The 22,507-nt window shown below is 48.5% G+C and overlaps 2 protein-coding genes and 1 non-coding gene across 4 annotated transcripts; 2 read left to right on the forward strand and 1 right to left on the reverse strand.

Moving 5' to 3' along the window:
• The first annotated feature begins 13,059 nt into the window (after positions 1–13,059).
• TRNAA-CGC lies at positions 13,060–13,132 on the forward strand. Its single transcript has one exon. It is a non-coding gene; the product is annotated as a tRNA-Ala (tRNA).
• Positions 13,133–13,411: 279 nt separating this feature from the next.
• On the forward strand, positions 13,412–16,978 carry LOC119365408 (26S proteasome non-ATPase regulatory subunit 8 homolog A-like). Its single transcript, XM_037631038.1, has 6 exons — positions 13,412–13,582; positions 14,165–14,243; positions 15,144–15,246; positions 15,828–16,091; positions 16,173–16,284; positions 16,528–16,978. Exons 1-6 carry the CDS (start codon positions 13,478–13,480, stop codon positions 16,663–16,665), a joined length of 801 nt encoding a protein of 266 aa, XP_037486935.1. The 5' UTR covers positions 13,412–13,477; the 3' UTR covers positions 16,666–16,978.
• Positions 16,979–17,133: 155 nt separating this feature from the next.
• On the reverse strand, positions 17,134–21,773 carry LOC119365407 (serine/threonine-protein kinase CTR1-like). 2 transcript variants are annotated; one of them, XM_037631035.1, is made up of 15 exons: positions 21,089–21,773; positions 20,529–20,833; positions 19,940–20,084; positions 19,726–19,841; positions 19,351–19,559; positions 18,990–19,265; positions 18,875–18,915; positions 18,702–18,770; positions 18,503–18,603; positions 18,351–18,435; positions 18,153–18,251; positions 18,001–18,069; positions 17,784–17,915; positions 17,604–17,698; positions 17,134–17,478 (listed from the first exon to the last, which is right to left on the reverse strand). In XM_037631035.1, exons 1-15 carry the CDS (start codon positions 21,554–21,556, stop codon positions 17,394–17,396), a joined length of 2,295 nt encoding a protein of 764 aa, XP_037486932.1. In that variant the 5' UTR covers positions 21,557–21,773; the 3' UTR covers positions 17,134–17,393. The 2 variants fall into 2 exon arrangements, with proteins under 2 accessions (XP_037486932.1, XP_037486933.1); XM_037631036.1 differs by having other exon boundaries at positions 18,990–19,262; positions 21,089–21,772.
• Between the last annotated feature and the right edge of the window lie 734 nt (positions 21,774–22,507).

The following is a 22,507-nucleotide window of genomic DNA, read 5'->3' on the forward strand; positions in this document are numbered from 1 at the left end:
CACGATGATGGATCTCGCGTCAAAGCCTGGCTCTCTGGGGTCAACTGGAGCTCTCAGCCCAACACTGAGCTGGCGTCTGTCATCTTGCTGCCGATGGGCGTTAGACCCACTTCTCGGAGGAGGAATGGGCACTCGACGCCTGTCATCACGATCAAATCGATCATCATAGTGGTCCCACCGGCCCTCACATCCCACGCGCCTCGGAGGCGACCTTGGACTGTGAGCTGATGAACAGTATTCGCAGCGACAGATCGACTGTGAATCCTGTTGCGCGACTGCGACACAGCTGAATTCTGATCTCCTGCCGCTCGAAGAAAATCTCTGATCTGCATCAAGCCTCTTCCAGCCTCTGACTGAGAGGGCTGAATTGACTCTGCTATGCGGGCTGCAGCTACCAAATTCTGAATTGGGGTTCGATATACCTGAGTCGGTTGCGGAAAGAGCTGACATCGGTTGGAGTTGGTAACTCGTTGACGCGCGCGCTCGTCGAGTGCTCGATGAAGGTTCTCTAGTCGAGTGCGTTCAGCCAGATTGGCTAAATGTGCCTCTTCCAGGGCACGAGCCTCAGGTGTTTCTCCTGCAATGGGAGTATGCAGGGCATCCATGTTCCGGCGGCGAAGTTCTTCCCTCTGCTGGGAAGTGAGCGGCTCGGGTTGGTACTCTTCATGGGCTTGAGCGGGGTCGTCCTCGTCGTCCATCCCGTCGCCGCGGGGGAAACCGGGAGGACTACGGGGCCCGTTGACCATCAGGACCTCCGCCGCAGGATCACTGCTATCGCACTCGGATGCAGTCTCTACGAAGCCAGTCGACAGGTCGAACAGGCCGTAGAGAGATTCGTCAGGCTCAATCGCCGCGACTTGGGTGGTGGCCGATTGGCGAGCCACTGCGTGCCTCACCCATCGTTGGAGCCTCGACCGGCCAGAGCGCTTGCGCTGGTGGGAGACAGGGAGGGAGGACGGCACAGGAGTCGACCGGTATGGGGTTGACGGCTGCCACAGCAAGACGCCGCGGACACACGCCCGAAAGTGCGTCGCCCCGCGGACGAGGAGTGCGTCGATGTCGAGTGGTGCCTCCTGGAGCCAAGCGGAGTCATCGGCGATGAAAGTGAGCGCACTGAGACGGATCTCGTGGCCCTCGACCAAAGCTCCGCCGGAAACCATGATGAAGGCGATCGGATAAATTGCAACTTCTCCAAAAAAGTCGCTAAGACACCTGCCCCAAGGTGGGCGCCAACTGTCGTGGTTCTAAGTCTGACAGTAGAATAGGGGGGTAGGTATGGAGAGGCAAGATCCTAGCTATGGAGTAGTTGTACACGCGAGTGTTTAGCGAGTTCAGGCCCTTCTCGGAGGAAGTAACATCCCTACGTCTCGGAGCCCTGAGGCGGTCGACTGATCTCTGTGTACATGAATTACAGGGGTGCGAACCCTTCTACCAGTGGAGGGGGGTGGCTTATATAGAGGACGCCAAGACCCCAGCCAGCCCACATTAGCAGAGGGTTAAAGTACATTAAGGTCTGGCGGTACTGGTAACGCCTACATAAAGTGCCATCATGACCATTAAGACTACTTAATTACAGACCGTTTGGATGCAGAGTAGATCCTGAACTTCTGATGGTCGAGTGAGTCTTCATGGTCGAGTGTCTTCTAGCCGGTCGAGTGGAGCCTCTCTTGGTCGACTGGAAGGTAGCTTCCTCTAAGGGTGTCCTTGGGCATGGTATCCTGTATAGATCCATGACCCTACCCTAGGTACATAACATCATCATGTAGACCCTACGGGTTCGGGAGACATGCAGACATGACCGAGACGGCTCTCCGGTCAATAACCAACAGCGGGATCTGGATACCCATGTTGGCTCCCACATGCTCCTCGATGATCTCATCGGATGAACCACGACGTCGAGGATTCAATCAACCCCGTATACAATTCCCTTTGTCAGACGGTACGTTACTTGCCCGAGACTCGATCGTCGGTATCCCAATACCTCGTTCAGTCCCATTACTGGCAAGTCACTTTACTCGTACCGTAATGCATGATCCCGTGACCAAACACTTGGTCACTTTGAGCTCATTATGATGATGCATTACCGAGTGGGCCCAGAGATACCTATCCGTCATACGGAGTGACAAATCCCAGTCTCGATCCATGTCAACCCAACAGACACTTTCGGAGATACCTGTAGTGCACCTTTATAGTCACCCAGTTACGTTGTGACGTTTGGTACACCCAAAGCACTCCTACGGTATCCGGGAGTTACACGATCTCATGGTCTAAGGAAGAGATACTTGACATTGGAAAAGCTCTAGCAAAATGAACTACACGATCTTGTGCTATGCTTAGGATTGGGTCTTGTCCATCACATCATTCTCCTAATGATGTGATCCCGTTGTCAACGACATCTAATGTCCATATTCAGGAAACCATGACTATCTGTTGACCAACGAGCTAGTCAACTAGAGGCTTACTAGGGACGTATTGTGGTCTATGTATTCACACGTGTATTACGATTTCCGGATAATACAATTATAGCATGAATAAAACACAATTATCATGAACAAGGAAATATAATAATAATCCTTTTATTATTGCCTCTAGGACATATTTCCAACAGTCTCCCACTTGCACTAGAGTCAATAATCTAGTTACATTGTGATGAATCGAACACCCATAGAGTTCTGGTGTTGATCATGTTTTGCTCGCGGAAGAGGTTTAGTCAATGGATCTGTGACATTCAGATCCATATGTACTTTGCAAATATCTATGTCTCCATCTTGAACATTTTCACGGATGGAGTTGAAACGACGCTTGATGTGCCTGGTCTTCTTGTGAAACCTGGGCTCCTTGGCAAGGGCAATAGCACCAGTGTTGTCACAGAAGAGTTTGATCGGCCCCGACGCATTGGGTATGACTCCTAGGTCGGTGATGAACTCCTTCACCCAAATTGCTTCATGCGCTGCCTCCGAGGCTGCCATGTACTCCGCTTCACATGTAGATCCTGCCACGACGCTCTGCTTGCAGCTGCACCAGCTTACTGCCCCACCATTCAACATATACACGTATCCGGTTTGTGACTTAGAGTCATCCAGATCTGTGTCGAAGCTAGCATCGACGTAACCCTTTACGACGAGCTCTTCGTCACCTCCATAAACGAGAAACATGTCCTTTGTCCTTTTCAGGTACTTTAGGATATTCTTGACCGCTGTCCAGTGTTCCTTGCCGGGATTACTTTGGTACCTTCCTACCAAGCTTACGGCAAGGTTTACATCAGGTTTGGTACACAACATGGCATACATAATAGATCCTATGGCTGAGGCATAGGGGATGACGCTCATCTCTTCTTTATCTTTTGCCGTGGTCGGGAGCTCAATCTCACACCTTGTAGTACAGGCAAGAACCCTTTCTTGGACTGATCCATTTTGAACTTCTTCAAAATCTTATCAAGGTATGTGCTTTGTGAAAGACCTATGAGGCGTCTCGATCTATCCCTATAGATTTTGATGCCTAATATGTAAGCAGCTTCTCCAAGGTCCTTCATTGAAAAACACTTATTCAAGTAGGCCTTAATGTTGTCCAAAAATTCTATATCATTTCCCATCAAAAGTATATCATCTACATATAATATGAGAAATGCTACATAGCTCCCACTCACTTTCTTGTAAACGCAGGCTTCTCCATAAGTTTGCACAAACCCAAACGCTTTGATCATCTCATCAAAGCGAATGTTCCAACTCCAAGATGCTTGCACCAGCCCATAAATGGATCGCTGGAGCTTGCATACTTTGTTAGCATTCTTAGGATCGACAAAACCTCCCGGCTGCATCATATACAGCTCTTCCTTAAGATAGCCGTTAAGGAATGCCGTTTTGACGTCCATCTGCCATATCTCATAATCATAGTATGCGGCAATTGCTAACATGATTCAAACGAACTTAAGCTTCGCTACGGGAGAGAAAGTCTCATCGTAGTCAATCCCTTGAACTTGCCGATAACCCTTAGCGACAAGTCGAGCTTTATAGATGGTGACATTACCATCCGCGTCCATCTTCTTCTTAAAGATCCATTTGTTTTCTATCGCTCGCCGATCATCGGGCAAGTCTGTCAAAGTCCATACTTTATTTTCATACATGGATTCTATCTCGGATTGCATGGCTTCAAGCCATTTGTTGGAATCTGGGCCCGCCATCGCTTCTTCATAGTTTGAAGGTTCACCGTTGTCTAACAACATGATTTCCAGGACAGGGTTGCCATACCACTCTGGTGTGGAACGTGTCCTCGTGGACCTACGAAGTTCAGTAGTAACTTGATCCGAAGTACCTTGATCATCATCATTAATTTCCTCTCTAGTCGGTGTAGGCACCACAGGAACATTTTCCTGAGCTGCACTACTTTCCGGTTCAAGACGTAGTACTTCATCGAGTTCTAGTTTCCTCCCACTTACTCCTTTCGAGAGAAACTCTTTTTCCAGAAAGGATCCGTTCTTGGCAACAAAGATCTTGCCTTCGGATCTAAGCTAGAAGGTATACCCAATGGTTTCCTTAGGGTATCCTATGAAGACGCATTTTTCCGACTTGGGTTCGAGCTTTTCAGGTTGAAGTTTCTTGACATAAGCATCGCATCCCCAAACTTTTAGGAACGACAGCTTAGGTTTCTTCCCAAACCATAATTCATACGGTGTCGTCTCAACGGATTTAGACGGTGCCCTATTTAAAGTGAATGTAGCTGTCTCTCGAGCGTATCCCCAAAATGATAGCGGTAAATCGGTAAGAGACATCATAGATCGCACCATATCCAATAGAGTGCGATTACGATGTTCGGACACACCGTTATGCTGAGGTGTTCCAGGCGGCATGAGTTGTGAAACGATTCCACATTTTCTTAAGTGTGTACCAAATTCGTGACTTAAATATTCTCCTCCACGATCTGATCGTAGGAACTTTATCTTTCGGTCACGTTGATTTTCTACCTCATTCTGAAATTCCTTGAACTTTTTAAAGGTCTCAGACTTGTGTTTCATCAAGTAGACATACCCATATCTACTCAAGTCATCAGTGAGAGTGAGAACATAACGATATCCTCCGCGAGCCTCAACGCTCATTGGACCACACACATCAGTATGTATGATTTCCAATAAGTTGGTTGCTCGCTCCATTGTTTCGGAGAACGGAGTCTTGGTCATTTTGCCCATGAGGCATGGTTCGCATGTGTCAAATGATTCATAATCGAGAGACTCTAAAAGTCCATCAGCATGGAGCTTCTTCATGCGCTTGGCACCAATGTGACCAAGGCGGCAGTGCCACAAGTATGTGGGACTATCGTTATCAACTTTACATCTTTTGGTATTCACACTATGAATATGTGTAACATTACGTTCGAGATTCATTAAGAATAAACCATTGACCATCGGGGCATGACCATAAAACATATCTCTCATATAAATAGAACAACCATTATTCTAGGATTTAAATGAGTAGCCATCTCGCATCAAACGAGATCCAGATACAATGTTCATGCTCAAACTTGGCACTAAATAACAATTATTGAGGTTTAAAACTAATCCCGTAGGTAAATGTAGAGGTAGCGTGCCGACGGCGATCACATCGACCTTGGAACCATTCCCGACGCGCATTGTCACCTCGTCCTTCACCAGTCTCCGCTTATTCCGCAGCTCCTGCTGTGAGTTACAAATATGAGCAACGGCACCGGTATCAAATACCCAGGAGTTACTACGAGTACTGGTAAGGTACACATCAATTACATGTATATCAAATATACCTTTAGTGTTGCCGGCCTTCTTGTCCACTAAGTATTTGGGGCAGTTCCGCTTCCAGTGACCCTTCCCTTTGCAATAAAAGCACTCAGTCTCAGGCTTGGGTCCATTCTTTGACTTCTTCCCGGTAACTGGCTTACCGGGCGCGGCAACATCTTTGCCGTCCTTCTTGAAGTTCTTCTTACCCTTGCCCTTCTTGAACTTAGTGGTCTTATTGACCATCAACACTTGATGTTTTTTCTTGATTTCAACCTCTGCTGACTTCAGCATTGAAAATCCTTCAGGAATGGTCTTCACCATCCTCTGCATATTGTAGTTCAACACAAAGCTCTTGTAGCTCGGTGGGAGCGACTGAAGGATTCTGTTAAAGACCGCCTCGTCCGGGAGGTTGATCTCCAGCTGGGACAGGCGGTTGTGTAACCCACACATCTTGAGTATGTGCTCACTGACAGAACTGTTTTCCTTCATCTTACAACTATAGAACTTGTCGGAGACTTCATATCTCTCGACCCGGGCATGAGCTTGAAAAACCATCTTCAGCTCCTCGAACATCTCATATGCTCCGTGTCGCTCAAAACGCTTTTGGAGCCCCGGTTCTAAGCTGTAAAGCATGCTGCACTGAACGAGGGAGTAATCATCAGCACGTGATTGCCAAGTGTTCATAACGTCTTGGTTCTCTGGGATGGGTGCTTCACCTAGCGGTGCATCTAGGACATAATCTTTCTTGGCTGCTATGAGGATGATCCTCAGGTTCCGGACCTAGTCCGAATAGTTGCTGCCATCATCTTTCAGCTTGGTTTTCTCTAGGAACGCGTTGAAGTTCATGTTGACATGAGCGTTGGCCATTTGATCTACAAGACATATTTTGCAAAGATTTTTAGACTAAGTTCATGATAATTAAGTTCATATAATCAAATTATTTAATGAACTCCCACTCAGATTAGACATCCCTCTAGTCATCTAAGTGTTACACGATCTGAGTCGACTAGGCCGTGTCCGATCATCACGTGAGACGGACTAGTCATCATCGGTGAACATCTCCATGTTGATCGTATCTTCCATACGACTCATGTTCGACCTTTCGGTCTCTTGTGTTCCGAGGCCATGTCTGTACAGCTAGGCTCGTCAAGTTAACCCTAAGTGTTTATGCATGTGTAAAACTGTCTTACACCCGTTGTATGTGAACGTAAGGATCTATCACACCCGATCATCACGTGGTGCTTCGAAACGACGAACTTTAGCAACGGCGCACAGTTAGGGGGAACACTTTCTTGAAATTATTATAAGGGATCATCTTATTTACTACCGTCGTTTTAAGTAAACAAGATGCATAAACATAATAAACATCACATGCAATTATATAAAGTAGTGACATGATATGGCCAATATCATATAGCTCCTTCGATCTCCATCTTCGGGACTCCATGATCATGTTCGTCACCGGCATGACACCATGATCTCCATCATCATGATCTCCGTCATCGTGTCTTCATGAAATTGTCACGCCAACGACTACTTCTACTTCTATGGCTAACGCGTTTAGCAATAAAGTAAAGTAATTTACATGGCGTTATTCAATGACACGCAGGTCATACAAAAAATAAAGACAACTCCTATGGCTCCTGTCGGTTGTCATACTCATCGACATGCAAGTCGTGATTCCTATTACAAGAACATGATCTCATACATCACAATATATCATTCATCATTCATCACAACTTCTGGCCATATCATATCACATGATAATTGCTGCAAAAACAAGTTAGACGTCCTCTAATTGTTGTTGCATCTTTTACGTGGCTGCAATTGGGTTCTAGCAAGAACGTTTTCTTACCTACGAATAACCACAACGTGATTTTGTCAACTTCTATTTACCCTTCATAAGGACCCTTTTCATCTAATCCGCTCCAACTAAAGTAGGAGAGACAGACACCCGCTAGCCACCTTATGCAACTAGTGTATGTCAGTTGGTGGAACCTGTCTCACGTAAGCGTACGTGTAAGGTCGGTCCGGGCCGCTTCATCCTACAATACCGCTGAAGCAAGAAAAGACTAGTAGCGGCAAGCAAGTTGACAAGATCTACGCCCACAACAAAATTATGTTCTACTCGTGCAATAGAGAACTACGCATAGACCTAGCTCTGATACCACTGTTGGGGAACGTTGCAGAAAATTAAAATTTTTCCTACGGTTTCACCAAGATCCATCTATGAGTTCATCTAAGCAATGAGTCATGGGAGAGAGATTGCATCTACATACCACTTTGTAGATCGCGTGCGGAAGCATTCAAGAGAATGGTGATGATGGAGTCATACTCGGCGTGATTCAAATCACCGATGACCAAGTGCCGAACAGACAGCACCTCCGCGTTCAACACACGTACGGAGCGGATGACATCTCCTCCTTCTTGATCCAGCAAGGGGGGAAGGAGAGGTTGAGGAAGAAGACTCCAACAGCAGCACGACGACGTGGTGATGGTGGAGAGGCAGTATTCCGACAGGGCTTCGCCAAGCACTTAACGGAGGAGGAGAGGTGTTGGGGAGGGGAGGGGCTGCGCCTTGGATCAGGTGTTCAGCCCTCCCCTCGCCCCTCTATTTATAGGGGAAGGGGGAAGGGGGCCGGCCCCCTCTAGATGAGATCTAGAGGGGGGGGGGCAGGGAGGGGGGCTTGCCCCCCAAGCAAGGGGGGCGCCCCCACTAGGGTTCCCCCCCAACCCTAGGCGCATGGGCCCAAGGGGGGGCGCCCAGCCCTCCAGGGGCTGGTTCCCTGCCCCCTACGGCCCATGAGGCCCTCCGAGAGGGGTGGCCCCTCCCGGTGGACCCCCGGAACCCCTCCGGTGGCCCCGGTACAATACCGATATGCCCCCGAAACTTTCTGGTGACCGTATGACAACTTCCCATATATAAATCTTCACCTCCGGACCATTCCGGAACTCCTCGTGACGTCCGGGATCTCATCCGGGACTCCAAACAACATTCGGTAATCACATACATGTCTTCCTAATAACCCTAGCGTCACCGAACCTTAAGTGTGTAGACCCTACGGGTTCGGGAGACATGCAGACATGACCGAGACGGCTCTCCGGTCAATAACCAACAGCGGGATCTGGATACCCATGTTGGCTCCCACATGCTCCTCGATGATCTCATCGGATGAACCACGACATCGAGGATTCAATCAACCCCGCATACAATTCCCTTTGTCAGACGGTACGTTACTTGCCCGAGACTCGATTGTCGGTATCCCAATACCTCGTTCAGTCCCGTTACCGGCAAGTCACTTTACTAGTACCGTAATGCATGATCCCGTGACCAAACACTTGGTCACTTTGAGCTTATTATGATGATGCATTACCGAGTGGGCCCAGAGATACCTATCCGTCATACGGAGTGACAAATCCCATTCTCGATCCGTGTCAACCCAACAGACACTTTCAGAGATACCTGTAGTGCACCTTTATAGTCACCCAGTTACGTTGTGACGTTTGGTACACCCAAAGCACTCCTACGGTATCCGGGAGTTACACGATCTCATGGTCTAAGGAAGAGATACTTGACATTGGAAAAGCTCTAGCAAAACGAACTACACGATCTTGTGCTATGCTTAGGATTGGGTCTTGTCCATCACATCATTCTCCTAATGATGTGATCCCGTTGTCAACGACATCTAATGTCCATAGTCAGGAAACCATGACTATCTGTTGACCAACGAGCTAGTCAACTAGAGGCTTACTAGGGACGTATTGTGGTCTATGTATTCACACGTGTATTACGATTTCCGGATAATACAATTATAGCATGAATAAAAGACAATTATCATGAACAAGGAAATGTAATAATAATCCTTTTATTATTGCCTCTAGGGCATATTTCCAACACTCCCTCTGTAAACAAATATAAAAGCATTTAGATCACTACTTTAGTGATCTAAACGCTCTTATATTTCTTTACGAAGTGAGAAGTTGTTTGTTATTATTCGAGGCCTTCATTGCTTGGGGTCTGCGTACCGGCGCGGTCACGCCACCTGGCACGGAGGGGAAGAACCATTTTCGTAGGACACTGCCCATCTTTGTAATCAAACCGACAAGCTGCCACCATACCCCGAAAACAAAAATCCTAGACGCAGGGGGTGATTACGGGCCTATCACGGACTACCCTTCTAACTAATCTTCTCCCCCCTGATTTTCAGTGGAGTTTTGCTACATCTACGTAAAAGCTCTTACGAAATTTACGTAAAAGCTTATGTGGCCTGATTTGGTTGGATGTAAAAACGGCCCAGGCCCACCCCATGAAAATAGGGGGGCTGATTAGTTTGTAGCAAGGAAGATTACGTAACATTAAGGCTGGTCACAGTGGGGAGGAACTTAGGAGTAACATCACACACTCCAATACAACTTTGCTTATGTGCCACGTATTTAATGAAGAGAGAAGTGCTTGTGGTAACTAGCTAAATTACCGGAACATCACACACTCCAAGAAACAATGAGTCTATAACCTAATAAATACATTGTTGCATGACACTACATAGATGTTCGTACCCACTATAGAGGTAGTAACATAGTCTAGGAAAGTGTGAAGTTACTAGATTATGTTCTTGCCCATTGTGACCAGCCTAAGTAAGAGCCTACGTAGGTGTAGCATTTTTGTTTTCAGTGGGGGTGAGCCCCTCATCCTGATTTTTGGCCAATCAAGGAATCCCAACTAAGCCATCCCGTGAATCCTGTAAAATTCTCCCCGTGTGTGTAGCATCGCTGACCTTCTCCGATCGGGGCAGGGGCAGGGCACGTGCATGCAGTGCGTTGGAGCCGTAGATGGCACTGGCAGTGGCCAGCAAGCTGGCACGACTCGGCCAGAATGGCAACGAACTGCGGCCCGGGGTGGGTGAAGAGATTAAACGCGGAGGACGCACAAGCACTGCGTAGTTACGGCGACGCCGATGCTGGGACAGCTTTCGTTCATCTTCCATCTTCCTGCAAGAACTCTTCGAGCCAGAGGTCGCGTAATCCTTCTTCCGAAGCAGTAACGCAGAAGATCGATCACAACAGACGGTTGGGCTGGAGGCAGGTGGCGCGTGCGTGCGGCCAGGCCGAACGAGCTCGGAGGCGCACAAGAGACACGAGCGCGCACAGTGAACGTCGCGGAGGGTTGGGAGTTGGGCTGGTGATCCCAAGCAAAAATTTCTAGCGACACCAAGCGACGTGACAGCATGATCAACTTAAATTCGATCATATCGTCCCGCTTGTCCCCGTCCCTATCTTGAGCTTGAGGAGACCCCCTTTTTATTTTGCGGGGATGCTTGAGGAGACCCCTGCCCTAAGCAGCTAAGCATGACACTGACATGTGCAGAGAGTAGACATCCCCATAATTTGAGCCTCAACTTTTCATGCGTTTGTTCAAGTTCCAGACCGCAAATTCAATATATCCGAAAAAAAGAATCGAACCCGGTCGATCGGTCCACCCTGGCCGGGCCGCGACCGCATTGAAATCCAATCAACGGTACGTTAATCAAAGCAAGCTAGCTGCCCAGCATTACATGACTCAAGCTAGAGTGACCGAAAACGACACGGTCGAGAGTGCGGTGTAAAGGGCCGTTACAGCGTTTCTATCTATCCATCCTACGTGACGCGTGGGTGCAGTGCATGAGAGCGGACGGCAACGGTGGCTGAAAGCGTCTGAAAGTCAGTTCTGAACCAGGCCGGAGACCACTCAACAACGCAGCATTTCAGCTGCCGGTGGCCGCTGTGGCGTGTTTGATTGCCCTCATCAAGCCCAACCAGGCCTGCGCGAAAAGGACGAGGCTTGTTTGATTGTCTAGTTTCATTGTTGGATCTGTATCGCACGTTTTTTAAAAGCAGTCCAGAGTCTGGCTTGTTGCAAACGCTTGAATCGGCAGTTTTTCGCGAAGCAGGCCGAGCTGAGCGCAAGCGAGCAGGCCCTTACACAAGTGAAGAGGGGAGAGATGAGAGGTGATTATGTGAGATCTTTTTCAACCTCAAGTAAGCTCCTATCTAATCTTCCCTCTCAGATCTACACAACGGTGCTTCGATTTGAAGTGAGCTCTACATGAAAAAGATGCACATCGATGCTACGGTTTCATTCAGCCGATCGGTTCGTAATTTCGTCGGCCGTAAGTTCTTAATTTCGTCTTTCCGTTTGGAGCTATTCTGTACGAATTTTGTCAGATTCATCGCGCACGATCTATCATTTGAAATTTCCTTTAACCAGCAGCCTAATTTCATAGTTCCTCACAACATTCATGTTGTAAGTTTTTGGTTTCAACGATCGTAGCTTCATCTCTCTTGGAACAACAGTCTACTGCACTGACGTCGCCATGTCGATCTTCTTGCCCACGTCCTACTACACTAGAGTCGTTTTCGGCGTCGCTCATCTCGGCCTACCCTCTGTGTCCTCCTACTGCACTGACGCTGCAATGACGCGCACACTACTTTCTTGTGTCCTCTGCCTTCGTGCACACTGCAGTTCGCTGCGCCGCCGACGGGGTCGATCATCTTGGCCTCCTCTCTCTCGCCCTACTACACTGGAGTCGTTTCCGGTGTTGATCATCTCGGCCTCCTCTCTCGTCCACTGCACTGACGATACCATGACACGAGCACTGCATTCTCCTCTTTTGTCGACTGTCTTTGCGCGGGCACCACAACTAGTTCGCCGACGGTGTCGCTCGCCGTGCCGCCGACGGGGTCGCTCGTCCACGACTCCATGCTTGTCATGTCGGACACGGCGCCACAACCACTATCCACCGCATTCGTCATGGTCCGGCGCATACTGCATTTCTTTCCCTCTTCCTCTGCTAGCTCTTAACCCTTTATGCTAAGTGCAAGTGCTAGCTCTTAATCATACCCCATACAGACAACCAAATATCATGTAGTTGTGTGCGCCGAGACAATGCAGGTAATCAAACAACGTGCCAAAGTAGATCCCTTAATGCAGGAAGCCCATATGCAGGCAACCACACAATTTATAGATGTTGCGTATGAGGCTGTTTTTCCAAAGCCAGGCTAAATGGAGATGAACATGCAATGCAACTATTGTTGCAAACTGAACCCAAACACGCCCTAGGAGTTGGCTACAGTTGATTATGGTTGGATGCGACAAGATAGCCATCGCGTGCCTGAAGCTGCACGCGCATGCATATGTGTGCGGCATGCGTGCATTGGTTAACATCATTCCTCAAGCGTGCTAGCAATTATATCCAAATAATAATATTATATTTCAGTAATAAGCTTCTGCACATCCCGTACCCGAATATGTTAGTGCTAGTTTTGGAGGAAACAACAACGGGGGTGTAGCTCATATGGTAGAGCGCTCGGTTCGCATGCGAGAGGCACGGGGTTCGATTCCCCGCACCTCCACGTTTTTTTTATCAAATCCCGTATATTTTCATATAGGTATATTTTTGCTAACTGAATAACAAATCATACCCTAGAGGGTGCACAAAATCCGCCACCGGAGCGCGAACACGTATTCTGCAGGCGCAACGGTACTCCATAACCATTCCGTTTTACCAACTAACCCCGGGAAGGATCGCAACCGTCAATTCCCCATCCTACGGTTCACGAGACCCCCGCAACGACGCCAGCGGCACCATCTCCTCCCGCAAGAAAGCCCACAGGAGAAAGCGACCGAGGAAAACCACCGGGACCAACGGAGAGGGAGAGGGGGAGAGGGGAACTGGGCAGGACGAAGCTGCCGCCGCCATGGATCGGGAGCTGGAGGAGGCGAACTGCAAGTTCGCGTGGCTCAAGCTCGCCTGCGCGGAGGACGAGCTCGACTCCTGCGCTACCCTGCTCTCGGAGCTCAAGGTATCGACCCACCTCCACACGGCTCGACGTCGTATCCGTCTTTTTTCCCGTGGTGACGAGAAAGGGGGATTCAGTACATTGACGCGTTTGTCCGCTGCATACGCCATGTTTCTGAAATCCGGGGCACTATGGTGGATGCGCATGGTTTATTTGGAGAATTTGGGTGTTCCGCGGCGTAAAGGATGGGGTTTATGAGCGGTTTTGGGCGAGTTTCAGGGAGTTTTCCTTTTCGATTGGAGGATAATTTCGACCAGGGTCTGATCAGGTTTGGGAGATGGATGGGATGGACCGGGAATTCGGGATGCGCTCCCCGTTGGTTCCTGAAATTTCCCGACTGTACTGCTACTGCCTAGGGTTTGACGCGGCTTGCTGGAAATGAGGAGAGGAGTTGGGGCGAGGGCTTGCAGTTCTGGAGATGTGCAGATCCAGTTCCACAATAACAATGTCAAACACTGATGTAGGTGCTGGTTTTGGGGCTTCACAGCAGGATGAAGTGATGTGCTTCAGTATTGAATTTCAGGGGTTCACCTAAATTCAGCGTTTATTATCAGGTGACATGTCTCCTCATTTCGTTGATTTCAGGTTCTCCTCACAAAGTTTCCTAGCATGCCACCATCATTTGAGAGGACACCTAATGCAGTTGCGGAGCTGAGACTCGCAAGTAAGCACTTGTTCTTGGAAAAAACTGTGCTCTGTCCTTTATTATGTTGAACCATTTCTATTTTCAGTTAAAGGTGGGATTCTGAACCAATTTAAGAGAAATGCTCCTATACATGGAACCTAAAATGCTGCATATGGACTTCCATTTAATTTGAAATGTACTATGTAGCTGAAGGTGTTTTGTGGAATACTCTTGTAAGGATGCATGCATGGAGCTCTGTATGTATGTTCGCTAGTCGTGGACTACAACTGCAATTCTACAAAGCATTCTCCTGAAGAGAATATTGTTGTCACTCATAAATGTTCTTTACACCATTTGAGAAAGCCCTGTTCACGTTTTCCTTGATGCTACATTTTTTAATTGCAATCTGCCATTTTGCAAGTGTGTAGTAGACTAACTGTCCTATTGTAAAACTGCTGGCTACATTTTTGCACTGCAATTTATCATTTCACCATATGGACTTTTGTTTAATTTGAAATGTACTATGCAGATGAAGGTGTTTTTTGGATACTCTTTTAAGGATGTATATATGGAGCTCTGTATGTATGTTCTGCAGTTCTACAAAGCATTCTTCTGAAGAGAATATTGTTGTTACTCACAAAAGTTCTTTGCACCATTCGAGAAAGCCATGTCCGCGTTTTCCTTGATGCTACATTTTTAATTGGAATCTACCATTTTGCAAGCGTGTAGTGGACTAACTGTCCTACTGTGAGACTGTTGGCTACATATTTTGCATTGCAATTTACCATTTCACTAAAAGCTGCAATTCCAGAAGGCATTTTTTATGCTACAACACCAACTCCTCTAAGACTGTTGGCTATACTTCTGCATTGCAGTTTACCATTTTGCAATCTACGTTTTGTATAAATTAGCTGTGGTGACTGATCATGAAATTTTCAGGGGCCATATACGAGTTTGCTGTTATCTTCAGCATCAAAGTTAAGGACCAAGATGCATTTGAGAGGAACTTCTTCCAACTAAAAGTTTTCTACATGGATACAAGGTTTGTTTTCTACTTAAGCACATTTTGGTCCTACTTACTGCATAGATCCATCCTATGTAGTTGTGCACGTAAATTTTCTTATTTTCTTGTGCCAACACAATTATGTTTTTCCTAAAAAACAATTGACATTTCAAACATCCAGATCGTGGACATGCACTTCCTTGATACAATCTATTTGATTCTGGTGGAAGTTGTGACCATTAACCTTTTGTTTAATCACTATTCAGTACCTTAGCATTCTATTCCTCACAGCACCTGTGAGGAATGGCAGGTGTCAGCAGGACACCCTTGATATAAGTAACCAAAATGCAATTATTTATTAAGATTTTCTCGTTCAGCAGTCAGCACATGGTCTCATTGTTTGTCATTTGTCAAGTCGACATTTTGAGGAATGGGGATACGTTTATGAATTGTCTTAATCTGTGCCACCTCCTGGAATTTTAGCAGCACAATTATCTTGTGGCTAAAAGATGCGGCTGATCATTTCCACATTAGATATCCTATCCTGGAGCACTGTATTTCTGAACTTATGTTTGCCGAGTGCTATTGATATTGTGTTTGCTTTTGTGATTGTTCATCAGAGGCATACTCCCACCATCACCAGAAGAATATCGAATTTTGGGGCTTAATCTTATGAGGCTGTTGGCTGAGAACAGAGTAGCTGAATTCCACACTGAGCTGGAACTTCTGCCCCCGAGAGCCCTAGACCATCCTTGCATCAAATATGCAGTGGAGCTTGAGCAATCCTTTATGGAAGGTACCTACAACCGATTAACTGATGGTCGACAAGCTGTGCCACATGAGACATACCTCTACTTCATGGACCTTCTTGCTGAAACTGTTAGGTGAACGAATTTACATTATGTTTTCTATGTTTGCTCATGTGGTGAAGTTCCTGATTGTGTTCTCTACGTCTTCTTTTGCAGAGATGAGATAGCTGATTGCAGTGGTCAGGCATACGATCACTTGCCAGTGGATGATACCAGAAAAATGCTGATGTTTTCCTCTGAGCAAAAGCTTCTGGAGTACATATCAGAGGTAACTGTTAATTTGATAGTTTCTCTTGTCTTCTGTCCTATCACCATGTTTCGAGATGAATAATGTCATAGTGAATGGTTGGCGTCTGAATAACTTAAAGGGTGGTAAAACACATCTTGTTAGAGGCACGAGTGCAAACCACTAAGCTGCTACTCTACTGACATAACCATATGCGTACTGGTAGATTGTATGATTGTTAACGCTGCCACTTCCTGACTATACAAGTACTCCTTATGTTGGCAGATACAACATGAATGGGAGGTTCAGAATCATTCGGTCCTTTTCCACATGGCGAAGGTCCAACCCCGTGTCGGCATACAAGCGCATCAGATGATCAAGCGATCTCTTTGCTACGCACGGGAGCTCGAGCGGATCGTGTAATCTGCGAAACACTGTGGATGTTGTCCGATGAGCGGATGGTATAACTTGCAAAGCGAGGTGGATTTTGTCCCATGTAGGTAGTCCGTGATAATAGTATTTTGTCCCACGGAACGATCGGTCTAGATGATATATAGTCATGTCTCGTGATATGCGTTCTCCTTGCCGAAATGGTGGAATTTCTGTTAAAAACATTGGAGGGGGACTGGTTGACGATGCTAAAAACGATGAGATATGTTCAGTTCCAGTATGATGCTCCCCTGCTGTGAAATTCATTCAAGTTCAGTTCAGTTGGATATGTTCAGTTCCAGTATGATGCTCCCTGTTGTGAAGTTCATATAAGTTCAGTTCAGTTGGATGCTTTGATGGAAATTGGGAACTCGGCGTAGAATCATGTGAGCAGTTATGTTTGTTATCAAATCTATCTCCCATTTTTCTAAAGTGACGGTGCTATTGCTCAGCCAGTAGAACTATTTGGACACATTCAGGACATTTTACATAACCACCTCATTGACCGTCTAGAGCTTTGAATTTGTAGCTCAAATAACTATACAAAGGCAACATGAATGGTCAGGAAACGAGCCAGCATACTCGATGCAGCATTGCGCTCGTGCTGCTTCAGCTACCCTCTCATGTGATGTGCCTGAAGGCAACTTACCTTATTCCTTCTTGTGGATTAGCTTTAATCGACAGAGCGTAGAGAAAAAGAATGGCCGGCCAAGAATCGACTGTCATGAACCGGATCCCTGCATCGACTTGAGCAACTTCTTCAGCGTATCCACAATACTCGAAAACGAAGGGCGCTGCCTTGGATCACTGAAAAGAAAGCAAAATCGTGTTATCGCTGATGATATTTTGTTTTAAACGTAGGCTGAACTGATGGATGGCGTCACTTGAAATTTTGATCAAGGTGGCTGGCAGGTCATGGGAAATTTGCTTACTCAGCCCAACAGGATTCAACAAGAGCAGCTAGTTCTGGGATGGTGTCTTTGGGGATTGGGAGCCTTCTGTTCTGGAAAGCAACTGCCCCTACTACCTGTAAATATTACTCTAGTGAATCACGAATATCGCCTTTTTTTCTATACCATATAAGAAAAAACAGAAATGAGATGGAAGGTTACTTGTGCTGGGCCTAGGCCGCCCCATGGTTGCTGCATCGTCAGGAGCTCCCATAAGATCACGCCGAAGCTGTACACGTCACATTTCTCGTTGGATGGCTCGCCACGGAGAAATTCTGGTGCCATCCACTCTGGCTGCAGTTACCAGAATTTTATATTAAGAATCCAAAAAGATGTAATGGCAAGTTACTAACTGAGCAGCCTGTCATGCAAAGCTTACTGTTCCAGCGACTGATTTGGACGATATGAAGGTGGTCGCCTTAAATCTGGACAAGCCGAAGTCACCTACCTGCAGTCATATCAAGGATAGTAAATAAAGAGACGAAAGCAGAGCAGCCATTTTCGATCATGCTAAGATGAATTCCAACTAACCTTTACAGACCAGTTCTTATCGACCAGCATGTTTGGTGTCTTCAGATCCCAATGTACGATAGGAGGGTTGAGACAGTGGAGATAGTTGATACCTTTTGCCTGCATTTCAGTCACAGCAATGCTTCATATCGCATTCAGGGAGACTAGTAACGTTTAAGGAGCATGCTTATCTGTAGAAGTTAGTATTGTAATACATACAACATCTAATGCCATGCGCAAACGCCGCCGTAAATCAAGTATTTCCCTACTGGAAGCTTTGCTGATGAGACGGAAGAGGCTCCCTCTGTTCACAGCATAAGGATTCAGCGATTCTGTTTGATGCAGGGAATTAGCTCATATTGTGGGTTTACCTTGGCAAGTACTCGGTTACTATCGACAAATGCGGGCATTTTGTCACTGCGCCCATGAATAATACCACGTTTGGATGCCGAACTCGTTTCATGATAGAGATCTACAATGTCCAAAAGTGTCCCGAATTAAAGAAGACAGTTGAGATCCATACTAACCGTAAGTAAAGTTTCGATGCAAAAAAGAAATGTTGAAGCAAACCTCTCTGAGGAATTCTTTCAGCTGAGCTTCACCAACACCCTGGTCTGTAAGCACTTTTACTGCAACGTCCTACATACCCAAAACTACAACCTCATTTCCATGATCTCTGCAAAGGATACTTATCTCATTGGACAGAAAGAAGGTCTCCACAGGGAAAAGTCTAAGGTACTTACAGAACCGTGCCAGTCAGCTCGATAAACGGTGCCAAAAGAACCTGCACTTCAGTAAACTGTGATCAAATCCACATAATGCAGCAAGTTGATAAGAATACTGAAGCTAAGCAAGTACCAGCGCCTATGCGTTCCTTGAGCTCAAGCTCATCCCATGATATCTCAAGCCAATCCATGGCGAAAGATGACTCAGCGAGCAGGTGTTTCGGCAGTGTAAGACCAGGGATGTTCTCCTTATTGACATCCTTGGTGCCGAGCTCCATTGCCTTCAATTGCTTCGGCACTTGAAACACTGACATCATGTTGCAGTTGTCATTCTGCATGACCTGACCGCATTTCAGCACCACACCCTCTTTGGTGTCTGCCTGAAGAGGGTTCTTGTCCCCAGCAACTGCTATAGTACACGGTCAATCAGTATGTGCATCCGCATGGCCTAGATGTCTGATATCTTTGAGCTATTATGCTGTTGTAGATTGTACCTGAATATTGAGAATCTGAGAACATCGAGTTGCAACGATCGTCAGCTATCGCACGATTCCAAGCCGCAACAGGTGCCGCATAGTTTTCCAAACTTGCGGTGCAAGAAGTCTTGAAAGGGGAAGACACGGAGGAGAGCAGCTGGCCGTTGATGGACGAGTCTGGGTTGGAGATGCTCCCTGGCACGACCACGAGGTCCACAACGTACTCCCTGAAGAAGCACCAGCAAAATTGCAAAGCAAACTGAGCATACTTCCTCGTCAATGTAAGCCATCAGTAACATAGAATCATGCTAAAAACAGACTGCAGCTTCACTGCTTCAGCTCTGCCCTGAAATATACTAGTATATAGCTGAAAAAAACAAGGCACATATGTACCTTGAATATCTTATGTCGTTTTCAATTTTGACAAGGCAAGAGGAGCGGTGAGGCGCAGAGCAGTACTTGCAACCTTGCGCGATTCGGCACGGCAGGCCGATAAAATCTGCCAGAGCCTGCATCAGTTTGGAGAAGATGACTGGACTGAAAATAACCTGCTGGCCTAGAGTAACATAGCATGGATTGTAACGGTAAGTGAAGCAATGCCGGAGACCTTGAAGAGAATGGCGCGATGCCTGCAGAACCCAATGGACAAGCGGCCGATGGGGACGACGACGCTCTTCTGCTGCTTGCGCAGCCGCTTGCTGCCCGCCTTCCACCGCATGTACAGGTCTCCGTCCTCCGACCTCAATGCACCCCTTCAAATACCACCATCAAATTTAGCTGAAATTTGTCTGCTCAGATTAAATTACTGGAAATTTTGAACAAAGCTCAAGTTGTATGTAAATGTAACGAATGGCATAACATCATGGATGTACAGACAGGAACGTGACCAGCCATGGCGGTCGTTTGATCCATGGAGTCTAGCATGTACTAGTACGTTTTAAGACATAAAGTGGTCTCTGAAATTGGAGTGTTGTTCACATGTTCGTCGGTGCCCAGGTTCCGAGGTTCACGGACGAGCAGGTCGTCAACTTGCATGTCTACTGGTCTATCGAAGGTCAGTCACGGTCACACTCACACTCGCACTCACAGGGAGCACGGGCACACACGGGCGAGACGTGCATCGGCACGGACCAGGCTAACCTTTTTCTTCGAAAGCAAATCAAATGAAAATCGATCGGAGGAGGTGACGTACGCACCCCATGTGGTCGGAGACGAGCAGGGCGAGGCGGCGGACGAGGTCGAGCGTGGCGCCGAGCGCGCGGTAGAGGTCAAGCGCGCGCCGCTCCAGGTCGACCAGCACGGAGTCGCCGCACTTGTCGACGAGCACCACCTCCAGCGACGACTGGTCGCTAGCGTCCACCTCCCGCAGCGCCGCCAGCGTCGGCAGCCGGCGGCCCTCCCCCTCGTCGGCGTTGCACATCGCCCACAGGTGCGGGTCGATGCCCATGATGTTGTAGAACCCGTGCGCGATCTTGTCCCCCCATGACAGGCACCCGTTCACCTGCACCCACACATTGCTAACCCAGTGAATACATAATTTTCTCGAGCGCATCCGGTCAATAACCATGTCGCTTAGAAAAATCCGGCCAATGATGAAGCTGAAGGTCGCACGCCTTGATTGGCCTCAAGTTGCAATTTTCAATGTGCATACATATAGCTTCAGACATAAACAAATCAATGGAGAAGAGAGACGTACTGCATGATTAATTTATCAGTTGGTACTTGTAATGATTAGCGTGATCCGCGAGACTATTACCCAGAGCCGGTAGGAGACGGCGGCGGCATCGGCGGCGACGTCGGCGTGCTGCTCCGCCTCATCGCCGGGGCCGAGGCGGCGGAGGAGGAGCTCGGGCGGGACGCCGGCGAGGAAGGCCTCGGAGGTGATGCGGATGGCGAGGGAGAGCTGCAGGTAGTAGCTCTCCCTGGAGCGGCGCACCCACGTGTCGTCCCTCGCGGCGGATGACGCGGGAGCCAGGGAGGAGCCCGTCGCTGCCGTGGAGGTGGAGGCGGTCGCGGGCTCGGTGCCGGTGAAGGCGCTCCCGGCGCTCCAGTGCGCGGACGGGGGCGCGGCGGGGGCGGACAGGTCGTCGACGGGCTTGAGCCGCCCGTAGTCTGCGAGGAGCGGCAGCCGCGACTCGGCCTCGGACAGGTCGAAGGCGGTGTGAGGCGAAGGGGGAGGCGGCGGCAGCGGCGCGAGGCTGTGTAGGCGGCGACGGTGCGGCATGGCCGGAGCCCGGAGACCGGAGCTAAACTGCTAGACAGCTAGAGGCTATGCATGGGAGTTGGGCGGGGAGGTGTAGGTGGTTTTGGTCGCGAGCAGCTAGGATTCACGGTTGCCGGCCGGAGACAGCCACAGACAAGAGAGAGAGGGAGGGAGGTTTGTCTGTGAAGCGTGACGGCGGGGTTGAAAAGCTTCGGGGAGCGTGGGAAGAAGAGAATGGCTGCAAAATACTGTAGCTCGCACTTTGCATGTTGGCCCTTGAGGTTTCCGTGGCCTTGCCCCTGCTCCCGCGCGCCCGTGGTTACCGGGATCACGAGGGTGCGCGAGGGCGCCGCCGGTGCACGTGTGTAGGGGGGCTCGTGGCTTCTCGGAGCGGCGCCGCGTGTGGCCGCGGGGACACCCGTCGGCCGCTGGGTCGTTGAGCCAGCGCGCGGGATGGCGTGTAGCTGCCGTGCGCGCGCCGGGGGCGGACGACGAAGCTGGCGCTGCGCGCCTTCACCCTATCCACACGACCACAGCGGACTCAACTCCCCGCCCGGCGGTAAAATTTCGTGTTTTGACCCTTTCGTCAAACAAAATTGAGATTTGACCCCTCTTTGAATTTTTTTTTGACATTTGAACCTTTTTGCTACCGTCAGGAGGCCCGGCGGTAGGATTACCTAGGCTACCGCTGGACACTGCGGCGGTAGGATATTTATCCACGTCAGCAGCGTTAACGGCCTTCGTCCCCCCTCCGTCCCACCCTACCACCGCCGGTCATGGCGGTAGCCTGTCCGATCCTACCGCCGGGTACCCCGGCGGTAGGGTGCGGGCAGTTATAAGCCCGCCGGCCGCCCCACCCCTCCCCTTCTCCCCCAACCACCCGCCCCAAGAACAGAGGAGTTCTTCCTCTCGCCCCTCTCTCTTCTCCTCCACTCCCCCCCTCAGATCTTCGTTGTTTCTTCACCATTTTTG

Source organism: Triticum dicoccoides, chromosome 2B (assembly GCF_002162155.2).
Source record: "Triticum dicoccoides isolate Atlit2015 ecotype Zavitan chromosome 2B, WEW_v2.0, whole genome shotgun sequence".
In the NCBI taxonomy this organism is placed as follows: Eukaryota; Viridiplantae; Streptophyta; class Magnoliopsida; order Poales; family Poaceae; genus Triticum; species Triticum dicoccoides.

What these genes read in the sequence shown, in the direction of transcription:
- LOC119365408 (XM_037631038.1), top strand. Translation starts at nt 13,478, where the DNA reads ATGGATCGGGAGCTGGAGGAGGCGAACTGCAAGTTCGCGTGGCTCAAG. An exon ending in TGCGGAGCTGAGACTCGCAA is followed by an intron (nt 14,244 to 15,143) that starts GTAAGCACTTGT and finishes TGAAATTTTCAG; the next exon opens with GGGCCATATACGAGTTTGCT. An exon ending in TTCTGGAGTACATATCAGAG is followed by an intron (nt 16,285 to 16,527) that starts GTAACTGTTAAT and finishes TTATGTTGGCAG; the next exon opens with ATACAACATGAATGGGAGGT.
- LOC119365407 (XM_037631035.1), bottom strand. Translation starts at nt 21,556, where the DNA reads ATGCCGCACCGTCGCCGCCTACACAGCCTCGCGCCGCTGCCGCCGCCT. An exon ending in CAAGGAACGCATAGGCGCTG is followed by an intron (nt 18,916 to 18,989) that starts GTACTTGCTTAG and finishes ACTGAAGTGCAG; the next exon opens with GTTCTTTTGGCACCGTTTAT. An exon ending in GCGGCCTAGGCCCAGCACAA is followed by an intron (nt 17,699 to 17,783) that starts GTAACCTTCCAT and finishes TAATATTTACAG; the next exon opens with GTAGTAGGGGCAGTTGCTTT.